At 42.9% G+C, this 23,473-nt stretch overlaps 1 protein-coding gene across 1 annotated transcript; it reads right to left on the reverse strand.

Annotated features, from left to right (window-relative positions):
• Positions 1-798: 798 nt before the first annotated feature.
• LOC112217529 (limb region 1 homolog-like protein) lies at positions 799-19,923 on the reverse strand. Its single transcript, XM_024377866.2, has 16 exons — positions 19,664-19,923; positions 13,747-13,831; positions 8,461-8,494; positions 8,148-8,287; positions 7,437-7,540; positions 6,688-6,811; positions 6,398-6,466; positions 6,225-6,289; positions 5,358-5,430; positions 5,112-5,195; positions 3,593-3,669; positions 3,428-3,505; positions 2,985-3,149; positions 2,812-2,878; positions 2,514-2,675; positions 799-2,408 (listed from the first exon to the last, which is right to left on the reverse strand). Exons 1-16 carry the CDS (start codon positions 19,727-19,729, stop codon positions 2,323-2,325), a joined length of 1,479 nt encoding a protein of 492 aa, XP_024233634.1. The 5' UTR covers positions 19,730-19,923; the 3' UTR covers positions 799-2,322.
• Positions 19,924-23,473: the final 3,550 nt, after the last annotated feature.

The raw sequence follows: 23,473 nt of genomic DNA on the forward strand, positions 1-23,473 counted from the left end.
CACTCGTTACAACAGCCACAAAGTAAATATATCGTCATTCATGAAAACAAAAAATGTGCCTTTTTGTCCTAATTTAAGGTTAGGGAAGGCATATACTTAGCAGTGTGGTTAAGCGTAGGGTTAGGTTTAAAGTCATATTTTAAGAAGAGAAATGGTAGAAATGGGCGGGGTTTATGACTTTGTGGCTGTGGTAGCTAGGGACGTCAGCGGTATTGAGGTATAAGGAGGGTGCCCCATTTTGTACAGCAGATGTCACTCTGAACCTGAATTAGTTATCTACAAATGTGAGAGACACAAGCTAGGCCTTTTTAACACATATTGCAAAACACGTTAATCTGAGCATTTTATAATAAAAACAATGGCAATACAAGATTATCATATACATACCTTTACAGAAACATGCTTTAAAAAAAATCTTAAATAGGCCTATGTGAATGGTGGGCCCTGTTATATTTTTGGAAAGTGATCACTCCAAAATTTGTCTGTTAGACCACTAGGCAGCTATGAAATGTTTGTTAGGTTGAGTGCACTTACGCCATCTTTGTGTAGATCCAGCAACACCTCAATTACGAAATTGAAGAAGGTAAAAATGATGACAGACTTATCTTTACCATACCATGTGGTACTAAGACACATAACAGATGGTGTGGGACATGGATTTGTCTCGACATAAAGATTAGCCAATTTGAGGCTCTAAAAACATCAGGCAATCTTCCAGATTGGAGTGAAAACTGGGTTTCCAAATCAATACATTTTCTTAGTATGCTATGCAAAAAATAGAAACAATGGTATAAGAAATAGACTGAAAATATTTATTCCAGTAAAGAGTCCTTACAAAAACTATTTTCATATACTTTTAACCAGAGTTCAAATATATAGCTAGCTAACAATCATACATCATAGTAAAGCATACACTTTTACAAGACATACAGACAATTTAACATGTAGCCTACTGTTCTGGCATTTTAATGACAATACATTTGGACGATTCAGGAGAGGTTTTACCCCTGTGAGACAAACACATGAACATTCACTTGATGTCAAAATAAATCTATTGACACAAACTCATAATTAAAAAACAAAAACGTGATTTTAAAAAAATGAAAGGAACTTGAGATATTGGAGAAAAATCTCCATGCATTAATGCAACATTGCACAAAAAAATGAATGTACACTGACGGACACAAACACACACACAGGCACTCTTTTACTAAAAGACAGGCACATAAACACACACACACACACAGGCACTCTTTTACTCAAACACAGGCACATAAACACACACACACACACACACACACACTGTAAACACATCACAGTTTAACTTGGTCTTAACTTCCAGGCCATTGTTTCCGGTCTCTACCTTAAAATTTCCTTTAGCGCCATGGTGCTAAGCATTGTATGTTGCTGTTCTCGTCACAAAAGGCAGCTGTCCAACTTTTTCAGTCCAACAATAAACTGTCCCTATTACACAAGGTTGTGATACAAATGTGTAAATGAGAATGAGATACTAAAAAGGAGTATAGTAGAATTGGCCATATGCATAGAAGTAGAGTTACTGTACCCGTCCCTTACTTTCGTTACTGTTAACCAATTTACTGTTATTCTTTGACACCATGCAGACATCTTCTTTCCAAAACATTCCATTAAAGGACAACAGAAAGAATATGATGTTCACAAGATGACACAGCAGAATAAATCATTTGAATAATAAATAAGGTCATAAGTGCAAGAGAGGAAAAGCCAGATCTAAAGAAGTACATAGAGCTGAAGTTCTTGTGGAGTTCCTTCCAGTCAAAGAGTCAGGGATCCAGATGTTTTGAGATTGGCAGACATTTCAGCAGAAGCCACTTTGGATGTCTTTGAAGTGTTCATATATTGGGAATGACCTTGGGACTCGAAGATGACCATCTCCATACTCTACGCATAGAAACCTAAATTCTTGCTCCCTTTCTGTTCATTTTGTTTTCTTCACCATTGTCTCCCTCTTCTTTTTTATTTTATTTCTCACTTACTCCATTATAGACCTGACAGAAAAGGAGACAAATTGCATTGGTCCTCTTTGGCGCAGTACCTGTACCTATTCACTGTATGTATGATCATGTCTGAGGTCCAAGTCCATTCCTGATCAGACGATATGTTTCATCTCACCAAGTTTCCTCCTCTTCTCATGTCAGTGGTGACAGGATCACCAGTTGTACATCAGCAAACAGGTCAATCTCTTCTCTCTTTCAATGAGAGTTTACATCAGCTCAATATTTGGGGACACTGATTTTTGGTAAACTCACTTTGGTTAGCCAAGGTCATTGGCTTGTTCAAGTGTCACTGAATCTTTGAGAGTCCATTAGCCAATAGGAGCCTGAGTGGGATGGTGGAGCGGGACACAGTCGATGGCAGTTTATGCAGCCCTGTGACGAGATAGAAGACCAGATTAGGGAATCAGCCGATCACAATGTGTGTGAGCATGTGTACATGCATTCAGGATTGTGTATCTGTGTGTGACCCCAACATACCGAATGCTCTGATGAGTTCCCTCTGTACAGTCCATGTGAGAGTGTTGATCAGACAGGCAGAGGTCAGCCCGGCAAACAGTATGTTATACAGGAAGACGATGTGGAAGTTTCCCAGCCAGTTAAACCGACCAAAGTCTCCCAGCAGATCAAACCGGGTGATCCCTGAATCATCAAGACCAAAGGACCAAACCATTCAATGGTTAATGTTTAGAAAAAGCATCCATTTGTTGGTATTTTATATGTATGCCAGTCTATCATACAAGATCACCCGACACCAAGTCCTCCTCTGCAGACTTACCCAAAGTCCTAGAAAATACAGGCAGAGCTGAGCTGAGCACCAATAGAGAAACACAGTTCCCAATAATCTGAGAAAAGAGAGGAAGAAAGTTGGGTTATTATGAGAATGCCCCACGGAAGAGAGAGCGAGCAGTGTGTGTGTGCCAGTGTGTGTGTGTGTGTGTGTGTGTGTACCTGTGTCAGTGTGGTGTCCTGTGCACGGGGGCGTAGTCTAGTGAACAGTGGGGAGCTGTAGAAACCCACTACTGAGGAGATCATGAGATACAGGATGAGGATCACCTGCACTGCAGCCCCTAACGAACCAAACATGGAGAACGAGGCAGCGCCCAGGAGAGGGTCCTTCAAGAGGAGAGAGAAAGAAAGTTAATACTATTTACATCCTGTGATAATACGATTAAAATGTCAATAGTACACACATTATATAAACTCTGTTCTGTTTAATTATATAAACTCTGTTTCATAGTGTATACAGATCTACTATAGTTCTACTATGCTATACAGTGTCCCTTAAAAAGTTACAAGGCAAGAACTAGTAGCAACAACATATCTTTGTTTGAATTAAATTAGATATTTGCTGAATTATTAGTTATTGCTTGTAAAGGAAAGCATCCCCTCACCTCCATCCCTCGAGGCATAGCTGTATCGTCAAACAGCAACTCCACCACATGGTAACACACAATAAGCACACACACCACCTGGGAAAGAGAACAACACTCACATCAAAATACACACAACATTTTGAATGAAGAGGCGAGATGAGTGGTGAGTCTGCCTCTCCTCACCGTTACAGCCAGCAGCAACAGCATGGCCAATGGGTATCCTAGGTTACGCTGCCATGGTGACGCTCTCTTCCGTATCTCTGTAGGCAAAAACAGAAATCCAGAGTTAGTGTCTGAGAATCCCAGTCTTTTTATCGTTTGGAGTTTTTCCTGACCAGGTGACAAACTCCAGGCCCTAATTATAGCCAGTCTTCCTGGCCAGGCCTCGTAGCATAGGACATGTTCTTTGTTTCTAGGAAAGTCAATGACCTCTTACTAGAGGTCGACTGATTAATTAGGGCCGATTTCAAGTTTTCATAACAATCGGTAATTGCCATTTTTGGACTCCGATTATGGCCGATTATATTGTAATCCACGAGGAGACTGCGTGGCAGGCTGACCACCTGTTATGCGAGTGCAGCTGCTAGCTAGCATTAAACTTATCTTATAAAAAAACAATCAATTTTAACATAATCACTAGTTAACTACACATGGTTGATGATATTACTAGTTTAACTAGCTTGTCCTGCGTTGCATATAATCAATGCGGTGCCTGAAATTGTCACTTCTCTTGCGTTCAGTGTTAGCAGAATCAGGGTATATGCAGCAGTTTGGGTTGCCTGACTCGTTGCGAACTGTGTGAAGACCATTTCTTCCTAACAAAGACCAGAATTAATTTGCCAGAATTTTACATAATTATGACATAACATTGTAGGTTGGGCAATGTAACAGCAATATTTAGACTTCGGGTTGCCACCCGTTCAATAAAATATGGAATGGTTCCGTATTTCACTGAAAGAATAAACGTTTTGTTTTCAAAATTATAGTTTCCGGATATGACCATATTAATGACCTAAGGCTCATATTTCTGTGTGTTATTATATTATAATTAAGTCTATGATTTGATAGAGCAGTCTGACTGAGCGGTGGTAGGCAGCAGCAGGCTCGTAAGCATTTATTCAAACCGAACTTTCCTCCGTTTGCCAGCAACTTTTCGCTATGCTTGAAGCACAGCGCTGTTTATGACTTCAAGCCTATCAACTCCTGAGATTAGGCTGGCAATACTACGGTGCCTATAAGAACATCCAATAGTCAAAGGTCTGTGAAATACAAATGTTATAGAGAGAAATTGTCCTATAATAACTACAACCTAAAACTTCTTAACTGGGAATATTAAAGACTCATGTTAAAAGGAACAACAAGCTTTCATATGTTAGGAGCAAGGAACTTAAACGTTAGCTTTTTTACATGGCTCATATTGCACTTTTACTTTCTTCTCCAACACTGGGTTTTTGCATTATTTAAACCAAATTGAACATGTTTCATTATTTATTTGAGACTAAATAGATTTTATTTATGTATTATACTAAGTTAAAATAAAAGTGTTCATTGTGCATTCAGTATTGTTGTAATTGTCATTATTACAAATATATATAAAAAAAAATATTTAAAAACATCCGATTAATGGGTATCTGCTTGTTTGGTCCTCCAATAATCGGTATCGGAATTGAAAAATCTTAGTCGGTCGACCTCTAGTTCTTACCCAGAGCAATCCGCCGGGCCTGAATGTTGAGGAACCGGTTCCTCAGAACCTCTGCATTCACATTAATCCATGACGAGGTCCCACCTACAGAGGAAAGAAAGAGTTGTAATTTTGTGATAAGCTTCTATTCATTCCCTTTAAAGATAAATAGCATCACTTTAATTATGCATGAAAGGGACAAATTATGGCATAAAATTGGCATATGTTATATCATGGATATACAGTACGTTATGTCATGAGACTTACTAGTGAGGTTCCTGGATAGAGAGGCCTCTTCAAACTCAGCACAACTCATTGTCTCATCAAGGTCCTCCAGCAACTGATGATGGAAGACATTGACTTAGACCAGCACATACAGTACATACCAACACCACACACATACAGTACATACCAACACCACACACATACAATGGGGTACACCTATACACAAAGCTATATACAGCTCTGGAAAGAATTGAACTGCAAAATTAGTTTCTTTTACCAAAACGTGCTTCCTTCTGCTCTGACAATGTTCCCCAACTCTGAGGATTGGTTTTTCCAGCAGGACAATGTACCATGCCACACAGCCAGGTCAATCAAGGTGTGGATGTAGGACCACCAGATCAAGACCCTGTCATGACCAGCCCAATCTCTAGACCTGAACCCCGTTGAAAACCTCTGGAATATGATTAAGACTGGTGGAGAGCATGCCAAGACGCATGAAATCTGTGATTTAAAATCAGGGTTATTCCATCAAATATTAATTTCTGAACTCTTCCTAAGTTAAAACATTAGTATTGTGTCGTTTAAAAATGAATATGAAGTTATTTTCTTAGCATTATTCGAGGTCTGACAACACTGCATTGTTTCTGTTATTTTGACCAGTTGTCATTTTCTGCAAATAAATGCTCTAAATGACAATATTTTTATTTGGAATTTGGGAGAAATGCTGTAAGAAGTTTATAGAATAAAACAAAACAAAATAATTTTACCCAAACACATACCTATAAATAGTAAAACCAGAGAAAGTGATCATTTTGCAGTGGTCTCTTAATCTTTTCCAGAGCTGTACAGACAGCACATAAACTAAAGGACAAAAACACACCAACATGAGTCTTACACAGACACACTCACCCTGGGTTTGACCAGTAGCCTTCCTGTGACGCTGAACATCCGTGATAGTCCTAGAGGAGTGCATACTGTGGGAGACACAGGGGATACAATCATATAATATAGAAATACACTGTCATCCTCATATTTATGAAATGCCCCCGGCCCGGCGCTGGGTAAACATGTACTGTACTTACACAACAGCAGCAGGACTCCGAACAAGGATATGCAGGAGTACAGATAAGGCAGGTAATACTCCCACAGATCTGAGAGACAAATGATTTAACACATTACAGATACATTTAGGAATTAAACTTACATTTCACATTTGCAGTTAACAACGGCAACAGACTAAATATGAGAAGAGGTGGCAGGTAAAAGATAAAAAGCACATAAAACAGTTTTAAGGATGTGAAAGTGAGAGAAAAGGGGGAGGGGAGAGAGAGAGAGAGAGAGAGAGAGAGGACGAGAAGAGGGGTTGTTTTACCATAAAGACTTTGTCTGGCCATGTTGTCATCAAGGATGGCTGATGCCACCCACACCATCCCCAACACGAGCAGGGTCAGGAGGAAGAGGACTACTGCTGTCTCATATAGACGGGCCATCACACCCTGTGTACAGAGGGTATACAAATGTTATACCACATGTTATATACACTGAGTGTACAAAAACACTAGGAACACCTAATAGAGTTGGACCCCCTTTTCCCTAAAAACAGCCTCAATTCGTCAGGGCATGGACTCTACAAGGTGTCGAAAGCATTCCACAGGGATCCTGGCCCATGTTGATTCCAATGTTTCCCTACAGTTGTGTTAAGTTGGCTGGATGTCCTTTGAGTGGTGGACCATTCTTCATACACACAGCAAACTGTTGAGTGTGAAAAACCCAGCAGCGTTGCAGTTCTTGACACACTCAAACCAGTGCACCTGGCACCTACTGCCTATCCATGTGTCAATTGACTCGAGGTTTAAAAATCCTTCTTGAATCTGTCTCCTCCCCTTCATCTACACTGATTGAACTGGATTTAACAATATCAATAAGGGATTTTAGCTTTCACCTGGATTCACCTGGTCACTCTGTGTCATGGAAAGAGCACAGTGTACATATACATGATGGTCTTTCATTAGCCTGGTCCAAGTCTGTTTGTGCTTCAGCCAACTCATCATGTCATCACAACACTCAGTGGATTTGGCTCGAGCACATCTGCTACCAGTCTGCTGTCACTGAAGCAGGTACCTTTTTGGATCCAGCGAAGCCCTCAGACTCAGTGAAGAAGTAGGCAAAGGGCAGGAGGAAGACCAGGGATAGGTTGGAGAAGAGGAAGACTATATTCCACAGTCCTGCATTGAGAGATGGAGACAGATAGTGTTACAGACAGTGAGAGGTCACTCTCTACATGCTATACACTCTTAGAGCCTTTTTTTCTATCTAGAATCTAAAAGGGTTCTTCGGCTATCCCCATAGGAGAACCCTTTGAAGAAACTGTTTTTGTTCCAACTAGAACCCTTTCCACATAGGGTCCTACATGGAACCCAAAAGGGTTCTACCTGGAACCAAAAAGGGTCCTCCTATGGGGACAGGCAAAGAACCCTTATGGAACCTATTGTTCTAAGAGTGAGGTCTCTAGTGGAGTTTCATAAACGTTTGTTTTAAAAGTTCAAGGCTCTGAGGAGCTCGTATCTGTAGTCTTATCACCACTGAGTAAAGGTAATAGCTACACCCGTAGCAACCTGTGGTGGACTGCAAAATCTCTGAACAAATTAAATGGGAAAGCAAATATGTGAAGCATATGCACTGAACCAACTACCTGCTGAGAAGATCTTTCATTAGCACATGACTTTAAACTGTCATTCATCCTTCGCACAAACAAAATGTCTGTATGCATTAGGTGTGTCAGTCAGGTGTGTGTGTGTGTATGTTAATGTAGCTGCTTGTGTGTGTGTTTACCGTGTATAAGGGATCCGTTAAGCCACTGCATGTAGTAGCTCTGTGGGAAGGAGAGCAGGACCTCGTTGGACAAGATGGAGAGTGGTAGGAGTAGAACAGCGCCCACAGAGACAGAGAGAGTGAACGTACAGAGCCACAGCCTAGAGAAAGACAGAGAGAAAAATTGATTTTTTTACCAAAGAAGCAGCAGTCCCATATGATACATAGAAATATCAAATATGTAGGTAGGTTCAGTATATTGGTTTTCTGACATTCTGTGGCAGAATAGATATGATTGGTGGTAATAAAGCCTCTATTGTTCAAAGTTACTCACGCAATTTTGTTGACTGTTGCATCTTCACTGTTATCTACAATTTAAAGAACACAACGCAATTGTTAGTATGGCTTACAGAAGAGGAAAAAGTGTGTGGTGTTGAGGGGATAGACAGGCCGGGCAAGAAGCTGAGAACCTGATCAAAGACAAGACCTCCTTCCCCTAAATTCCTGAAGGGCGACAAGCACACATTGCTCAATTCTCACCAGTGGTGTAGTAGAGGGTATACGCAGGTATACCTTTTTAGGCCCAGCAATGTACACAGGGCAGTAGGCCTACGCGTGACTGTTCCAAAATGCAATTTGTGTGAAAACACTGTTCCAAAATGCTCACCACACATGCAAGCAGTTTCATGGACAGAGATGTAAAGATCTGTTAGAAAGAGGGGGGCTTTAAAGATGCAACACCTATCATGGGTTGCTAATAAGATTAGGATAATGCCTTTGGCTGCTAGACAATGAAAGAACTTTGAAAGAAAACCAATAGAACAGGAGAAGTCTTCATAAGAATAATTGCCTCCACATGTATATGGTGGGATTTTGGCCATAGGCTATTTTCAAGCAAGGTAAGACACGCCTCATAATATGAAGCAGAATGTCCAGGTTTCAAACAAATTAAGGAACAGGAAAATATAGTGATGCGAAAGACAGGCATAACTGTCTTCTAGTAGATGGAAAGCCTTTCCCAAAAACCTGCTCTATTAAATGTTAACTAGCTACAAAGTAGCACATGCCTACCTGTCAGAATGATATCATGATGATTATTTTAATCAAGCAATCTAGTGCCATTTCTTATGCAAACTCCATCTCATGTGCTACAGAAACACAGCTTATAAAACAATAGTGCTAGGTGCCTGCACACTTGAATTAAAGGTCAACTACTCTAAAAAAACTACATTTCTTAGATTTTTCCCAGTTAAAGTAAGCACTGTTAGATTTAGAACATACTTTTTTTTTTTTTACAGAAAATCAACAAAAGTGTGTGACTTTGAGAACGAATACCTGATTTTTTTTTTAGGGGGGGGATCTGAAACCGGTGAATTACTGACTCAGTTGATCCGTTTCAATAGTAGGCCTACTATTAGCCTACTGCACAGTACAGCTTGGGTTGGTCTGACTGTAAAAGACCAATATGGGATTCATCATTTCAAAGAGTATGTCACTGTTTCTCATAGAAGTTTTCACACGGTGTGTTTCCTTCAGGCCGTTTGGAAAAATGTTGGCAAAATACCCACTTCTCCAGGCGCCACTATACCACTGATTCTAACAAACACCTTCAGGCTAAAACTGTTCTTGGAGTAACAATCATAAACGACAAACATGTTTGCACATGTGTGGAAGAGTGTGTGTGATCAAGCAAAACAAATTATTGTGTAGGCCTACGTACAAAGTGTGTCTGTGTATGTGTATGGCTGTGTGTGTGTATGGCTGTGTGTGTGTTTATGCTGCAGGCTACAAACCAGGACCGGTAATAATAGATTCTTTCTGAAAGCAGGAAATTAAATTGCCCAAAAGCAAAACGCTAATCCTTATCAAAGTACAGTAATACATTGTTTGAAGATCTCTGGGCCCCATATGTGTATGGCCCTGATCCGTGACTGATCAGATCGGCCAGCTTTTTCCAACAACTGAACAAATCAGTGCACAAATTAGTATGCATGTGCAAGTGTTGGGAAAGGGGTGGGGGTGGTATTGAACAATTTGCTAACCCGACCCCTTACGATTAAGAATTTTGTCAAAAAAACGGAATTATCATATTTGGCACAGGCTTCGAAGTTGAGGCTTATTCCGTACCCAATTGTTTTGAACCAGCAAATTAAGACTGGAGACAGCCTAAGTACAGAGTCCTTTGTTGGTTAAAGTAAAACCCATGGAGCTCTCCGTTTCCCCCTTACTTCTCTCTCTCTCTGGCATCCTACATGGTTTACACACTACACAAGAGACATTACTAGAATGGAACCATAGCCAGAAACATCTGGTTTGTGAAAACCCCCAGTCCACACACCTATATTGGCTGTCCAAGGGGTGCCGCAAACCGTATATTCCTGACTAGGTGGGCGCTGGTTCTGTGTGTGTGTGTCCAAGTGTGTTGTGTGGGGGTTGTTGTGCACTGTGTATGCCCTACGGAGCGTATTATTATCCCAGGGGAACATTCCTTGCGCCCCTCGCCCAGTCAAACAGGACAGAGGATCCGGGAGACCAAGGGAGGTTGCATAACAGGCTCTGGCTGTAATTTGTACCAGAGTGTATTTTGGAAAGCATCCTGTCCACCATACCAATGCTTGGTGTAAATTCCTAATGGAAACATGCACTCACAAGTGAGGTGGGGGCGGCTGCAGTGAAAAACACCCTAGCTCATGCCTGCACACATAAATTAGTTATGGCTCCTTCATAGTAAACAACTTGTTTATATAGACATACAAAATCTATACACAGCAGTGTGAGGCAAACATATTCTGATATATGCATATTCAGTGCCTTTGGAAAGTATTCAGACCCCTTGACTTTTTCCACATTTTGTTACATTACAGCCTTATTCTAAAATTGATGAAATACATTTTAAAATCCTCTGCAATCTACACACAATACCCCATAATGGCAAAACAAAAACAAGTTAGACATTTTTGCAAATGTATTAAATATAAAAAAATCTCTTTCAGTTTTTTACATACAGTGGTGCAAAAAAAGTATTTAGTCAGCCACCAATTGTGCAAGTTCTCCCACTTTAAAAGATGAGGCCTGTAATTTTCATCATAGGTACACTTCAACTATGACAGACAAAATGAGAAAAGAAAATCCAGAAAATCACATTGTAGGATTTTAATGAATTTATTTACAAATTATTATTTACAAACAAGCAAGATTTCTAGCTCTCACAGACCTGTAACTTCTTCTTTAAGAGGCTCCTCTGTCCTCCACTCGTTACCCGTATTAATGGCACCTGTTTGAACTTGTTATCAGTATAAAAGATGCCTGTCCACAACCTCAAACAGTCACACTCCAAACTCCACTATGGCCAAGACCAAAGAGCTGTCAAAGGACACTAGAAACAAAATTGTAGACCTGCACCAGACTGGGAAGACTGAATCTGCAATAGGTAAGCAGCTTGGTTTGAAGAAATCAACTGTGGGAGCAATTATTAGAAAATGGGAGACGTACAAAACCACTGATAATCTCCCTCGATCTGGGGCTCCACGCAAGATCTCACCCCGTGGGGTCAAAATGATCACGAGAACGGTGAGCAAAAATCCCAGAACCACATGGGGGGACCTAGGGAATGACCTGCAGAGAGCTGGGACCAAAGTAACAAAGCATACCATCAGTAACACACTATGCCGCCAGGGACTCAAATCCTGCAGTGCCAGACGTGTCCCTCTGCTTAAGCCAGTACATGTCCAGGCCCGTCTGAAGTTTGCTAGAGAGCATTTGGATGATCCAGAAGAAGATTGGGAGAATGTCATATGGTCAGATGAAACCCCAATCGAACTTTAGTAAAAACTCAACTCATTGTGTTTGGAGGACAAAGAATGCTGAGTTGCATCCAAAGAACACCGTACCTACTGTGAAGCACGGGGGTGGAAACATCATGCTTTGGGGCTGTTTTTCTGCAAAGGGACCAGGACGACTGATCCGTGTAAAGGAAAGTATGAATGGTGCCATGTATCGTGAGATTTTGAGTGAAAACCTCCTTCCATCAGCAAGGGTATTGAAGATGAAAGATGTGGCTGGGTCTTTCAGCATGACAATGATCAACGAAGGAGTGGCTTCGTAAGAAGCATTTCAAGGTCCTGGAGTGGCCTAGCCAGTCTCCAGATCTCAACCCCATAGAAAATCTTTGGAGGGAGTTGAAAGTCCGTGTTGCCCAGCAACAGCCCCAAAACATCACTGCTCTAGAGGAGATCTGCATGGAGGAATGGGCCAAAATACTAGCAACAGTGTGTGAAAACCTTGTGAAGACTTACAGAAAACGTTTGACCACTGTCATTGCCAACAAAGGGTATATAACAAAGTATTGAGGAACTTTTGTTATTGACCAAATACTTATTTTCCACCATAATTTGCAAATAAATTCATTAAAAAATCCTACAATGTGATTTTCTGGATTTATTTTCTCATTTTGTCTGTCATAGTTGAAGTGTACCTATGATGAAAATTACAGGCCTCTCTCATCTTTTAAAGTGGGAGAACTTGCACAATTGGTGGCTGACTAAATACTTTTTTGCCCCACTGTAGGTATTCAGACCCTTTTCTTTGAGACTCGAAGTTGCGCTCAGGTGTATCCTGTTTCCATTGATCATCCTTGAGTCCACCGGTGGTAAATTCATTAGATTGGACATAATTTGGAAAGGCCTAATTACCAAGCATCACGTCTGGGGAAAATCTGGCACCATCCCTATGGTGAAGCATGGTGGTGGCAGCATCATGCTGCTGTGGGGTTGTTTTTCCGCGACAGGGACTGGAAGACTAGTCAGGATTGAGGGAAAGATGAACAGAGCAAAGTAAAGAGAGATCCTTGATGAAAAACTACTCCAGAGTGCTCAGGACCTCAGACTGGGGTGACGGTTGCCCTTCCAACAGGACGACGACCCTAAGCACACAGCCAAGACAATGCAGGAGTGGCTTCGAGACAAGTCTCTCAATGTCCTTGAGTGGCCGAGCCAGAGCCCGGACTTGAACCAGAACAAACATTTCTGGAGAGACCTGAAAATAGCTGTGCAGCAACGCTCCCTATACAACCTGACAGAGCTTGAGAGGATCTGCAGAAAAGAATGGGAGAAACTCCCCAAATACAAGTGTACCAAGCTTGTAGCGTCATACTCATTAAGACTTACTGCCAAAGGTGCTTCAAAAATATATTGAGTAAAGGGTCTGAATAATTGTATAAATATAATATTTTGTTGTATTTTTCATAAATTAGCAAAAATGTCTAAAAACCCATTTCTGCTGTGTCATTATGGGGTATTGTGTCTAGATTGAAGTGGGAAAAAAACTATTTAATCCATTTAAGAATAAGGATGTAAAGTAACAAAATGTGGAAAAAGTCAAGGGGTCTGAATACTTACCGAAGGCACTGTATACATATATACGGCCGTCCTGGCTGTAATACAACACCTACTTGTACAGGACCAAAGGAGGACATTGGAAGGCATACAGAACTATCAAGAGTCCAATCAATTACTTTTAGAGTTAAATCAGTAGTGTTGAGCCGCAGAAAGCCAGCAGACCTTGCAGTCCACTGTGACCTGGCCTCCACTCCACTCCACTGACCTCTCAGATTCACACATACCTATGGTAAACTCAGCATTCCTCTTGTAGTGGGTGATGACCAGATAGGAGACAATGTAGAGACATATGAAAAGCAGGACACAGATCTGTGGAGATAAAAACACTGAGATCAACGTTTAGGATCAGACTTCCTACGATTAATCCATGCTAATTGTGGGAATAAGTCATCAATCTTTTATTATTCGGTCATTGTAGCAACGGGTCATCAAAATTGATTCAAGTTTTAAAAACAATTCTAATAAATGCAAAATGGTAAAAATGTGTAGAATTGCACGAAATGATTGTTCTCTCTGCTGTCAAGAGGGAGGCCCGCTAAAATGTTTTGCTCGCAATGTGGGGGAGGGGGTATGGATGTGGGTACGCAGATCCACAAGCAACTGCGCCCCCCCATATGAGTTCAGATTTTGTTGTGGCCCCCAACCCCATCCAAGTTGCCATCCCTAGTCTAGGCCTCCCTGCACTCATTAATTCATGTTGTCACATTCTGTTGAATAATTCAACAAGAGTGTCAATAGCAGGATACACTCAGATTAGAAATCAACATCCTTGGCTTTAGATTACACCTATCTATACATGCTTTACATTGTTTGTGAAATCAGACATAATATCACTAGAATCCAACTGTTCATTTTCAGGGGATGCTTTCATTTCAGCGCATCTAATTGGTTAACATTTCAACTGTATCAAATTATTAATTTTTTCAATTCCACAAAAAAAAAAAAATGTACACCAATCAAAATAAAGTTATCTTTCCTCTCTTTCTTATGATGCAAGTGTCGAGATGTGTTAAATCCCCAACAAAACTTGTGTTCTTATAGATGCAATGGAAAGACAATGTATTCCATTGAGTCCATTATGGCCAATACTGGGTTGTGTTTGACGGGTCATTACAAATATATCCGCGGTCGAAACGTTAACAGGAAAAAACAGGCACACGCAAATGCATGAAAAAGTCACAGGAGTAAAATAAAAGCAATCAGTCCAGTGAGATTTAAGTGACAAGTGGATTTTGCCCCCCTCACACAGGAAATAGATGGCTGAAAAAGACATATGGGCGGGGACATGCGCGTTGCTAGTTGTTTGTTTTCTCATCTCTATTTGCAATTATAAATCAAGAATTCACTCTATGGAGAAAATACACACAACGCTGCTGTCGACCCAGAGTGTTGCTGTATAACAGAGGTGAGCAAGTTCGCACAGGGCAAACAAACACCAGACAAAGTCTTCAAGTCCTCGGTCACACTAATGCAGATAATTTACAGGCTTTTCAACCTCCAGCTGGTTCATCAAGACATCACCCCAATGATCTTAGAGATGACTGAGCCCAGGAACACACAGGAGAGTCAATCATCTCCCTCTCTGTTACCTGCACTGTGTTTATTTTTGCTATGGTTGCCCGATTAACACCATGCATGCCCTCTGTCAAAGCTGGGCGTCTTTAAACTTTCAAAGAGTAAACAAGGATAAGACTGAACATGCACATTCTAGGGAGTGGAAAGTCAATTTTCTCATCCACGTCAAACTGTATATCTTGCTGTTTGTTTGAAGACTTCTGAACAAAAGCCAATAGACGCATGCTATGAACCCGTTTAGCCACAACTCAGAAGAGTGATTTATTGTTGCATGTGTGGCGAGATGAATGCAGATCATCACTTGTGGTTCTACCTTCAAAACAATAGTTTACCCTCAAGCCTGCATTCCAGGAGGCACATCCTAATGTATGTGAATCAATCACTGATCAGTAGAATCAAGTTGAACTCTGCATTCTCTCCCTTTACAAAAAAATTAAGTTCTCGTTTATTATCGGAAAATGGAAGATCCCCAGGTTAGTGATACTGTATTGTCTGTAGGTAGCCTAACTGTATTACAGATGCTGAATTACATAATTGGAGTGGATTTCTAGATACCAAATGAAGGTTTTGGCAATCTGTGACTGTGATTGAGCACCTGGTTTTATAAACAGGGTCATCAGGGTTAGTTATGTAGTAGATAGATGAGAGGGGGTCAGATGATCAGGATTACCAGATTAAGCAACGAGAGAGTGGAGAGTAGACCGGCTGGGATTACAAAAAAAGCCAACAACATAACAAACTAAATACTCACATACCCACCGATCCCCTATAAAACAGAAATGACCAGACATTTTCTAAAATGGAGGACACTATTCTTCCAATTTAGGGAACTAGGAATGGCAGCAGTTCTGTGCCAGTTTCAAAGCAACCTATCCCCACCCTGGTCTGAATAAAGATGACGCAATCAGGTTAACGAATAACAGAGAGAGAAAAACATAATATCATAAATATGACATAAGGAGATATCTGCGGGATCAGAGGTAGCTAAGTAAATGTTCTGTTCCAGAATATTCCGGTGGTCTAATAAAATACTCCAATATAACATGTTGTGAAGGTAAATAAAAACAGAGCTACATCCTATAACTGTAAATGTTAGCAATGTGAGCACTCCTATCTGAATGTGATCCTTGTTACAGGGAGAGAATCTGTGTTTGTGATGATGTGCCTGCTGACTTGTATAATCATGTACATTTGATAAGCTTGACCCACAAATGGCAGCCACCACAGACTTACCTAGTGAGTGGATGAACGACAAGGCAGAATTGGATACCCCACCTCATAGCCTACCCAGTGACACCAACAGCCAATGAACTAGGGCAGAGCTCAGTAGTTGTAACAGATCATGTTTAGCATTAAGAACTACCATACCTCACACATCCAATATACTCTTAGTTTCTAAACCATTTTCACTGAATGTTTGTCTCTTTATTAAGTGTGGATTGACGTCATGTCCTTGCCAGTCTTTTTTGGAGTCTAATAAATCTGATGGTTATAATGTGATGATGTCACTGCAATTATACCAGAGTTGAGTTGCAGGCTTAGCTGTATACAAGTAAAAGCTTTGTTAGAGCAATGTACTACAATATAAATACGCAACTGCAGAAATTGCCTAATAACAACTATTCATTTCCCATTCCCAAACTGAAAGACGATGCTACAGAGTGACACGGTGCTCCAAATAGCCAGCTGAGACATTCAGATGCTTAAAGTACATTATGTGTGACTTGCTCTGTAATAAAGCAAGCCATCTAAAACCAGTCCTTGGTCAGTACTAAGATACAGGCTGAAGAATAATAAACTGGGCTGGACTGAAACAACCTGGGCATTCAGACAGCTCAAAGAGAATGGAGCCCATGCTGGGCAGTTTGAGGATTTTGGGAGACAGGGGTTTTAAATCCACAGACCACAAAGCTGAACTTTGGGCCTCTTTACACTACAATACTTTGACGATGGATACTAGTTCCAGGAAAGATGATATTGTAGTGTAAAAAGACAGATCTAGATTCAAATCTGCCTTTTAGAGATGTCTCCCACACTACCTCTGGGTATTATAGTGTAAAGACAATGGCTTTCCCACACCACCTGTCCCTGCAATAATTACCTTAATATCAGTAGACAGCATTCTTGCTCTGTTAGCTAAATTGAAAATGAAAAGGATTATAAATTATCCACACATTTGTGAATCGTTGCATTAATCAAATGTGCAACATTATGTAGAATATAGTTTAGATGAGAAGCTCCTGTAGAGTTTGATTTGCTATCCTTAGGCCGTCATTGCAAATACGAATTTGTTCTTAACTTACTTGCCTAGTTAAATAAAATACATTTGAAAACATTTTGATTGTCTAAATACTATGGTATTTACGGTATGGTAATAGCTGCACTCAAACATGAAGCTGGAATGTGGCTTTGGCCACACCACATCCAAGGCTAAAGTAAGGTGTTAACAGAAAAGTTGCACATCTGATGTTGAAGAGAGCTAGATCTTACTACACACATTTTACTGATGTAAATCCACCCTTTGATAGAGAGATGTGGGAGAGAGGGCAAACATAGCCCTTGTCACAATGCTAACCAGCTTATACCCAACAGCCCCAACAGCTAATGCCCAGCTCGCTAATGCCCCAAACAAAAGCCCCACTGTATCAGAGCAAACTGCCAATAAATGACAGACAGAGAATACGGAGCACCATTGAGGGTTCACAGCATATACAAGCAGCGTATACTGTATATAGATGCACGTTAAGTTGAGCCTCCAATCCCAACAAACACAGCCATCATGTTCGGTCACAGCAAGACTGTCCTTTGTGAAGGACAAAACACCACAGGCCTGTTATATTTGTTATCCTCCTGAAGGGTAGATAGACAGAGCCCCACTGAGGGCACCTTCACCTGCTCTAGTCCAGAGGACAACAGTGTTCCCTGTCTCAGCTCTGACGCACACTCCCTATCTGTCTGTCTGTCATTCTGTCTGGTATCTCTTTATTTCTGACTTTCACATCAGAATATTTCCTCCCTCTCTCAGTCGGTCTCTATCCTCCTCTCTGCAGTTGTGTAAACACTTTCAGGTTAGGCTAAGCTGCCAGCCCACTAGACAAACTCAAGTCCTGTGTGCTGAAGGATTTCTTCAGTATTTCCTATTAGTCAGTGAGCTGGACACTGGTGTCGTAAAGACAGAACAAAAGATAACCGTCTCAGGCATGTTGTTAAAAGTTTGGATGTAAAGGTAAAACATCATACAAATATTTTGCTTGTTAGTGCTAAGTATTTGCTGAATATTTCTGTGAGAAAAGGCACACTTCTGTGATGAAAGGTTGTGCTACTAATGCATGGCTCTGTCGTTGAGACCATGTTGTGTCCATTCAGCCCTACTGGAAAATAGAAGTGGAGGAATGGTATTATTGATAACTATGCATGCCACGGTACCTGTTAAGACTGAACAGCCTTTCGAAGGACAGATGTAGGTCATGAAAAATTTAACTAGCACTACCACTACTTGATTAAAAGGCTGCACACTCTGTCCAGCCTAAGGCACGTAGGACACATGTGCATGTGGATAGAAACACAATTGCCCACATAAACACAAAGATAAACGCTATTAGCAGCCTATAATGCACTCACAGGAATGGGCGTTAGAAAATAGAGAGAGAGTCTGGAATGACTTAATGTCATCTGTATCAGTGAGTCAGACAGGCAGAAGAGAGACAGAGATCTACTGTGCTAAGCAGGGTCATAAGTCACTTCCCTGTGCTGCTGTGGTGATCGAGCCATCCTGCCAGGATTACATGAGCACATACAGCACAACATTTAATGCGTTTCAAATGTAACAAATACTGGTCCAATGACATTTTACACTACATAAAAATGGCAACAGGTTTGACATCCCATAACATAATGTGCTTTGAGCACATACCTGTGCAGCAATAACCAATCTTTACCACAAATACCCAGGTTCTCATTGTGACTCGGTTTTTAGAGCTGAATATTAGGTTCAATTAAAGTTAGGCTACATTGTACACTTCATTGATGCTGAGATGTTGACGCTTCAACATCTGGATCTACCAGTACACAGACAATGGTGTTAATAATTATAGTAAATGTAATTTATATAATCAAGAATGCAATAACTATCCTGCATCAGGCCTACTTGGTGAACTATCTAATTATTGTCTGATGTTTGTTGTTACATTGTAGACAGGTGTAAGATTAAAGTGCATGCTGCTGCACAATATTCTTAAGTAGTCTACAGTAGGGGCATATTTTGGGGTTGAATAGCAGCAACATGATCTCACATTTCTCTTTATCAAAAACACAGGAGGGACGCTGAAGGTATACAGTAGTAATGGTAGGGCAAAAGGGTAATTGAGAAATATGATACAGATACACAAATTCTAACAGCATGTTCCTGGAATAGTCTACAGCCAGACATATTCAGCAAATTGTAAATGTTATGAGATACAATTGCATTTGCAGCTGGCTGATGATCACGGCAGTGCAGCGAGAGCACTCCAATCAACAGGCAAGCTCTCAATTTCACCGCAGTCGACGAGAACAGACTGTACTTACTATGGTCTCTCTGACTCGGTCGTGGAAAAGCTGTTCCCGGACCGACACGTCTTCTGGAGCTTCCATGCTCCGACAACCATATCGCGGATTGTTCGCCCTTTATGTGGCTTAAATGTACATGTTTTCTGGTCCTTGTTGCTGCCTCATCAGACCAGAACCGCAGCGCAGCTTGTCCTCGTTCCTAGGCTGCCTCATGCAAATGAGTCGTGTCGCTGCCTCTCTGCTCTTGTGAACAGATTGTCCCTCTGCGCCACAATGGGCGTGCAGTTGTCGCGGTGCGGTGTCCAAAAATGATCTGCTACCAATGACTGTATATCGTATACCCACATAAAAAAATACTGCAGTTTACTATAGAAGTCTACAGTACTTACAATAGAATGCTATAGAATACTATACTACACACTGTAGTATCCCTCTATCATGTGTAGTACTTACTATAGAATGGTGTATTATACTGTAGAATCCTATAGTAAATTATACAGTATTATCTGCAAAAAAAAACACTGTAGTAAATACTACAGTAATGTCCGCAAAAACACAACACTTTTTTAACTAGAGTAAAAACTACAGTATTACATTTGCATGTACCCTGGCCATTCCCCTCCCCCATATCGCAAATTTGTGCCAGCCATAAGTGAAAAAGTTACATACCAAGTATATAGCATATATTGTGTTCCCTGCATGTTACAGAAAATAGAAAGAACTGAACTGTCCGTTTAGGCCTACTTATTTTTATTATTTTTCACCTTTATTTAACCAGGTAGGCTAGTTGAGAACAAGTTCTCATTTACAACTGTGACCTGGCCAAGATAAAGCAAATGTCACGCGAAAGTATTTTGTGTTTATCTTTACGCCAGGGTGTGGCAGTTTTTGGTCCGACTCTCCTTCATCAATCAGAGGCACTATATTGAAAACCCATATTCTTTGTTTTCTTTGGTGATTGTCAGAATCACCCAGATAGGCCACCAACGGACCAAGACGGCGTGTCACTCTCCTTCATCAGGCAGGAATCACCCACCACCAACGGACAGCCGTGTCAAAGGCAGGAGAGGCAACAAAGGCAGCAACAGCGGCGCAATGAGGATTGGACATGGGACGATATATTGGATGGCAAGGGATCGCCTTCCATGGGAACAGGTGGAGGCACTTAGGAGAGCAGAGGCAGCCGGAGAGAGGAGCCGGCGATACGAGGGAACACGGTTGGCAAGAAAGCCCGGGAGTCAGCCCCAAAAATTTCTTGGGGGGGGGCTTACAGGGAGTATGGCTATGCCAGGTAGGAGACCTGCGCAAACTCCCTGTGCTTACCGGGGGGCTGGAGAGACCGGGCAGGCACCGTGTTATGCTGTGGAGCGCACGGTGTCTCCAGTGCGGGTGCACAGCCCGGTTCGATATATTCCAGCTCCTCGTATCGGCCGGGCTAGAGTGGGCATCGAGCCAGGTAAGGTTGGGCAGGCTCGGTGCTCAAGAGCTCCAGTGCGCCTGCACGGTCCGGTCTATCCAGTACCACCTCCACACCCCAGCCCTCCGGTAGCAGCTCCCCGCACCAGGCTTCCTGTGCGTGTCCTCGGTCCAGTACCACCAGTACCAGCACCACGCATCAGGCCTACAGTGCGCCTCGCTTCTCCAGCGCTGTCGGAGCCTTTCTCCTCTCCTGCGCTGTCGGAGTCTCCCGCCTATCTAGCGCTGTTAGAGCTTTCCTCATCTCCAGCGCTGCCGGAGTCTCCCGCCTGTTCAGCGCAGCCAGAGCCTTCCTCCGACACAGCGCTGCAGGAGTCTCCCGCCTGTTCAGCGCAGCCAGAGCTGCCAGTCTGCATGAAGCAGCCAGAGCTGTCAGTCTGCATGGAGCAGTCAGAGCTGTCAGTCTGCATGGAGCAGCCAGAGCTGTCAGTCTGCATGGAGCAGCCAGAGCTGTCAGTCTGCCAGCTCTCTGCATGAAGCAGCCAGTCTACATGGAGCAGCCAGAGCTGTCAGTCCGCATGGAGCAGCCAGAGCTGTCAGTCTACATGAAGCAGCCCGAGCTGCCAGTCTGCATGAAGCAGCCAGTCTACATGGAGCAGCCAGAGCTGTCAGTCTGCATAAAGCAGCCAGAGCTGTCAGTCTGCATAGAGCAGCCAGTCTGCATGGAGCTGCCAGTCTGCATGGAGCTGCCAGTCTGCATGGAGCTGCCAGTCTGCAAGGAGCTGCCAGTCTGCAAGGAGCTGTCAGTCTGCACGGAGCTGTCAGTCTGCACGGAGCTGTCAGTCTGTAAGGAGCTGCCAGTCTGCAAGGAGCTGCCAGTCAGCACGGAGCCGCCAGAGCGGTCAGTCTGTAAGAAGCCGCCAGAGCTGTCAGCCTATATGGAGCAGCTAGTGCCGCCAGTCTGCCCAGCGCCGCCAGTGCCCCCAGTCTGCCCAGCGTCGCCAGTCTGCCCAGTGCGCCCCAGCATCGCCAGTCTGCCCAGCATCGCCAGTCTGCCCAGCACCGCCAGTCTGCCCAGCGTCGTCCAGTCTGCCCAGCGCCACCAGTCTGCCCAGCACCGCCAGTCTGCCCAGCGCCGCCAGTCTGCCCAGCGCCGCCAGTCTGCCCAGCGCCGCCAGTCTGCCCAGCGCCGCCAGATCTGCCAGTCAGCCAGACTCTTCCAGATCTGCCAGTCAGCCAGACTCTTCCAGATCTGCCAGTCAACCAGACTCTTCCAGATCTGCCAGTCAACCAGACTCTTCTAGATCTGCCAGTCAACCAGACTCTTCCAGATCTGCCAGTCAACCTGACTCTTCCAGATCTGCCAGTCAACCTGACTCTTCCAGATCTGCCAGTCAACCTGACTCTTCCAGATCTGCCAGTCAACCAGACTCTTCCAGATCTGCCAGTCAGCCAGACTCTTCCAGATCTGCCAGTCAGCCAGGATCTGCCAGTCAGCCAGGATCTGCCAGTCAGCCAGGATCTGCTGAAACCACCAGCCAGCCAGGAGCTGGTAGATCTATCTACCTGCCTGAGCTTCCTCTCACTCCTGAGCTTCCTCTCACTCCTGAGCTTCCTCTCACTCCTGAGCTTCCTCTCACTCCTGAGCTTCCTCTCACTCCTGAGCTTCCTCTCACTCCTGAGCTTTCTCTCACTCCTGAGCTTTCTCTCACTCCTGAGCTTTCTCTCACTCCCGAGCTTCCCCTCAGTCCCGAGCTGCCTCGGTCCCGAGCTGTCCTTCAGTCCCGATCTGCTCCTCAGTCCAGTGGGGTTCTGGGTGAGGACTACTAGGCCATGGTCGGCGGCGAGGGTGGACTATCCAGGGACGAAGGGAGAGGGGACTAAGACATTAAAGGAGTGGGGTCCACGTCCCGCGCCGGAGCCGCCACCATGGACAGACGCCCACCCGGACCCTCCCTATTGTTTTTAGGTGCGTTCGGGAGTCCGCACCTTAGGGGGGGGGTTCTGTCACGCCCTGGTCAAAGTATTTTGTGTTTATCTTTATGTATTTGGTCAGGCCAGGGTGTGGCATGGGGTTTTTGTAATTGTGGTGTGTTTGTCTTGGGGTTTTGGTGGTGGTATTGGGATTGTAGCTTAGTGGGTTGTCTAGCAAGGTCTATGGCTGTCTGGAGTGGTTCTCAATCAGAGGCAGGTGCTTATCGTTGTCTCTGATTGGGAACCATATTTAGGCAGCCATATTCTTTGAGTTTTCTTTGGTGATTGTCCTTAGTGTCCTATGTGTACTCTTTGTTAGTTTGCACCAGATAGGCTGTTTCGGTTTCGTTTATTGTTTTTTGTAAGTTCGTGTTTCTTTGTTATATTAAACATGGATCGCAATCGACACGCTGCAGTTTGGTCCGACTCTCCTTCATC

The sequence above is a fragment of the Oncorhynchus tshawytscha genome, linkage group LG02, assembly GCF_018296145.1.
Source record: "Oncorhynchus tshawytscha isolate Ot180627B linkage group LG02, Otsh_v2.0, whole genome shotgun sequence".
Lineage (NCBI taxonomy): Eukaryota > Metazoa > Chordata > Actinopteri > Salmoniformes > Salmonidae > Oncorhynchus > Oncorhynchus tshawytscha.

Bases quoted from the DNA above. Each gene is read 5' to 3' on its own strand.
- LOC112217529 (XM_024377866.2), bottom strand. From the start codon at position 19,729: ATGGAAGCTCCAGAAGACGTGTCGGTCCGGGAACAGCTTTTCCACGAC. The intron at 6,812-7,436 runs GTACCTGCTTCA...CTCTGTACACAG, and splicing joins GCTTCGCTGGATCCAAAAAG to GGTGTGATGGCCCGTCTATA. The intron at 3,506-3,592 runs GTGAGGAGAGGC...TCTCTTTCCCAG, and splicing joins TGTTGCTGCTGGCTGTAACG to GTGGTGTGTGTGCTTATTGT.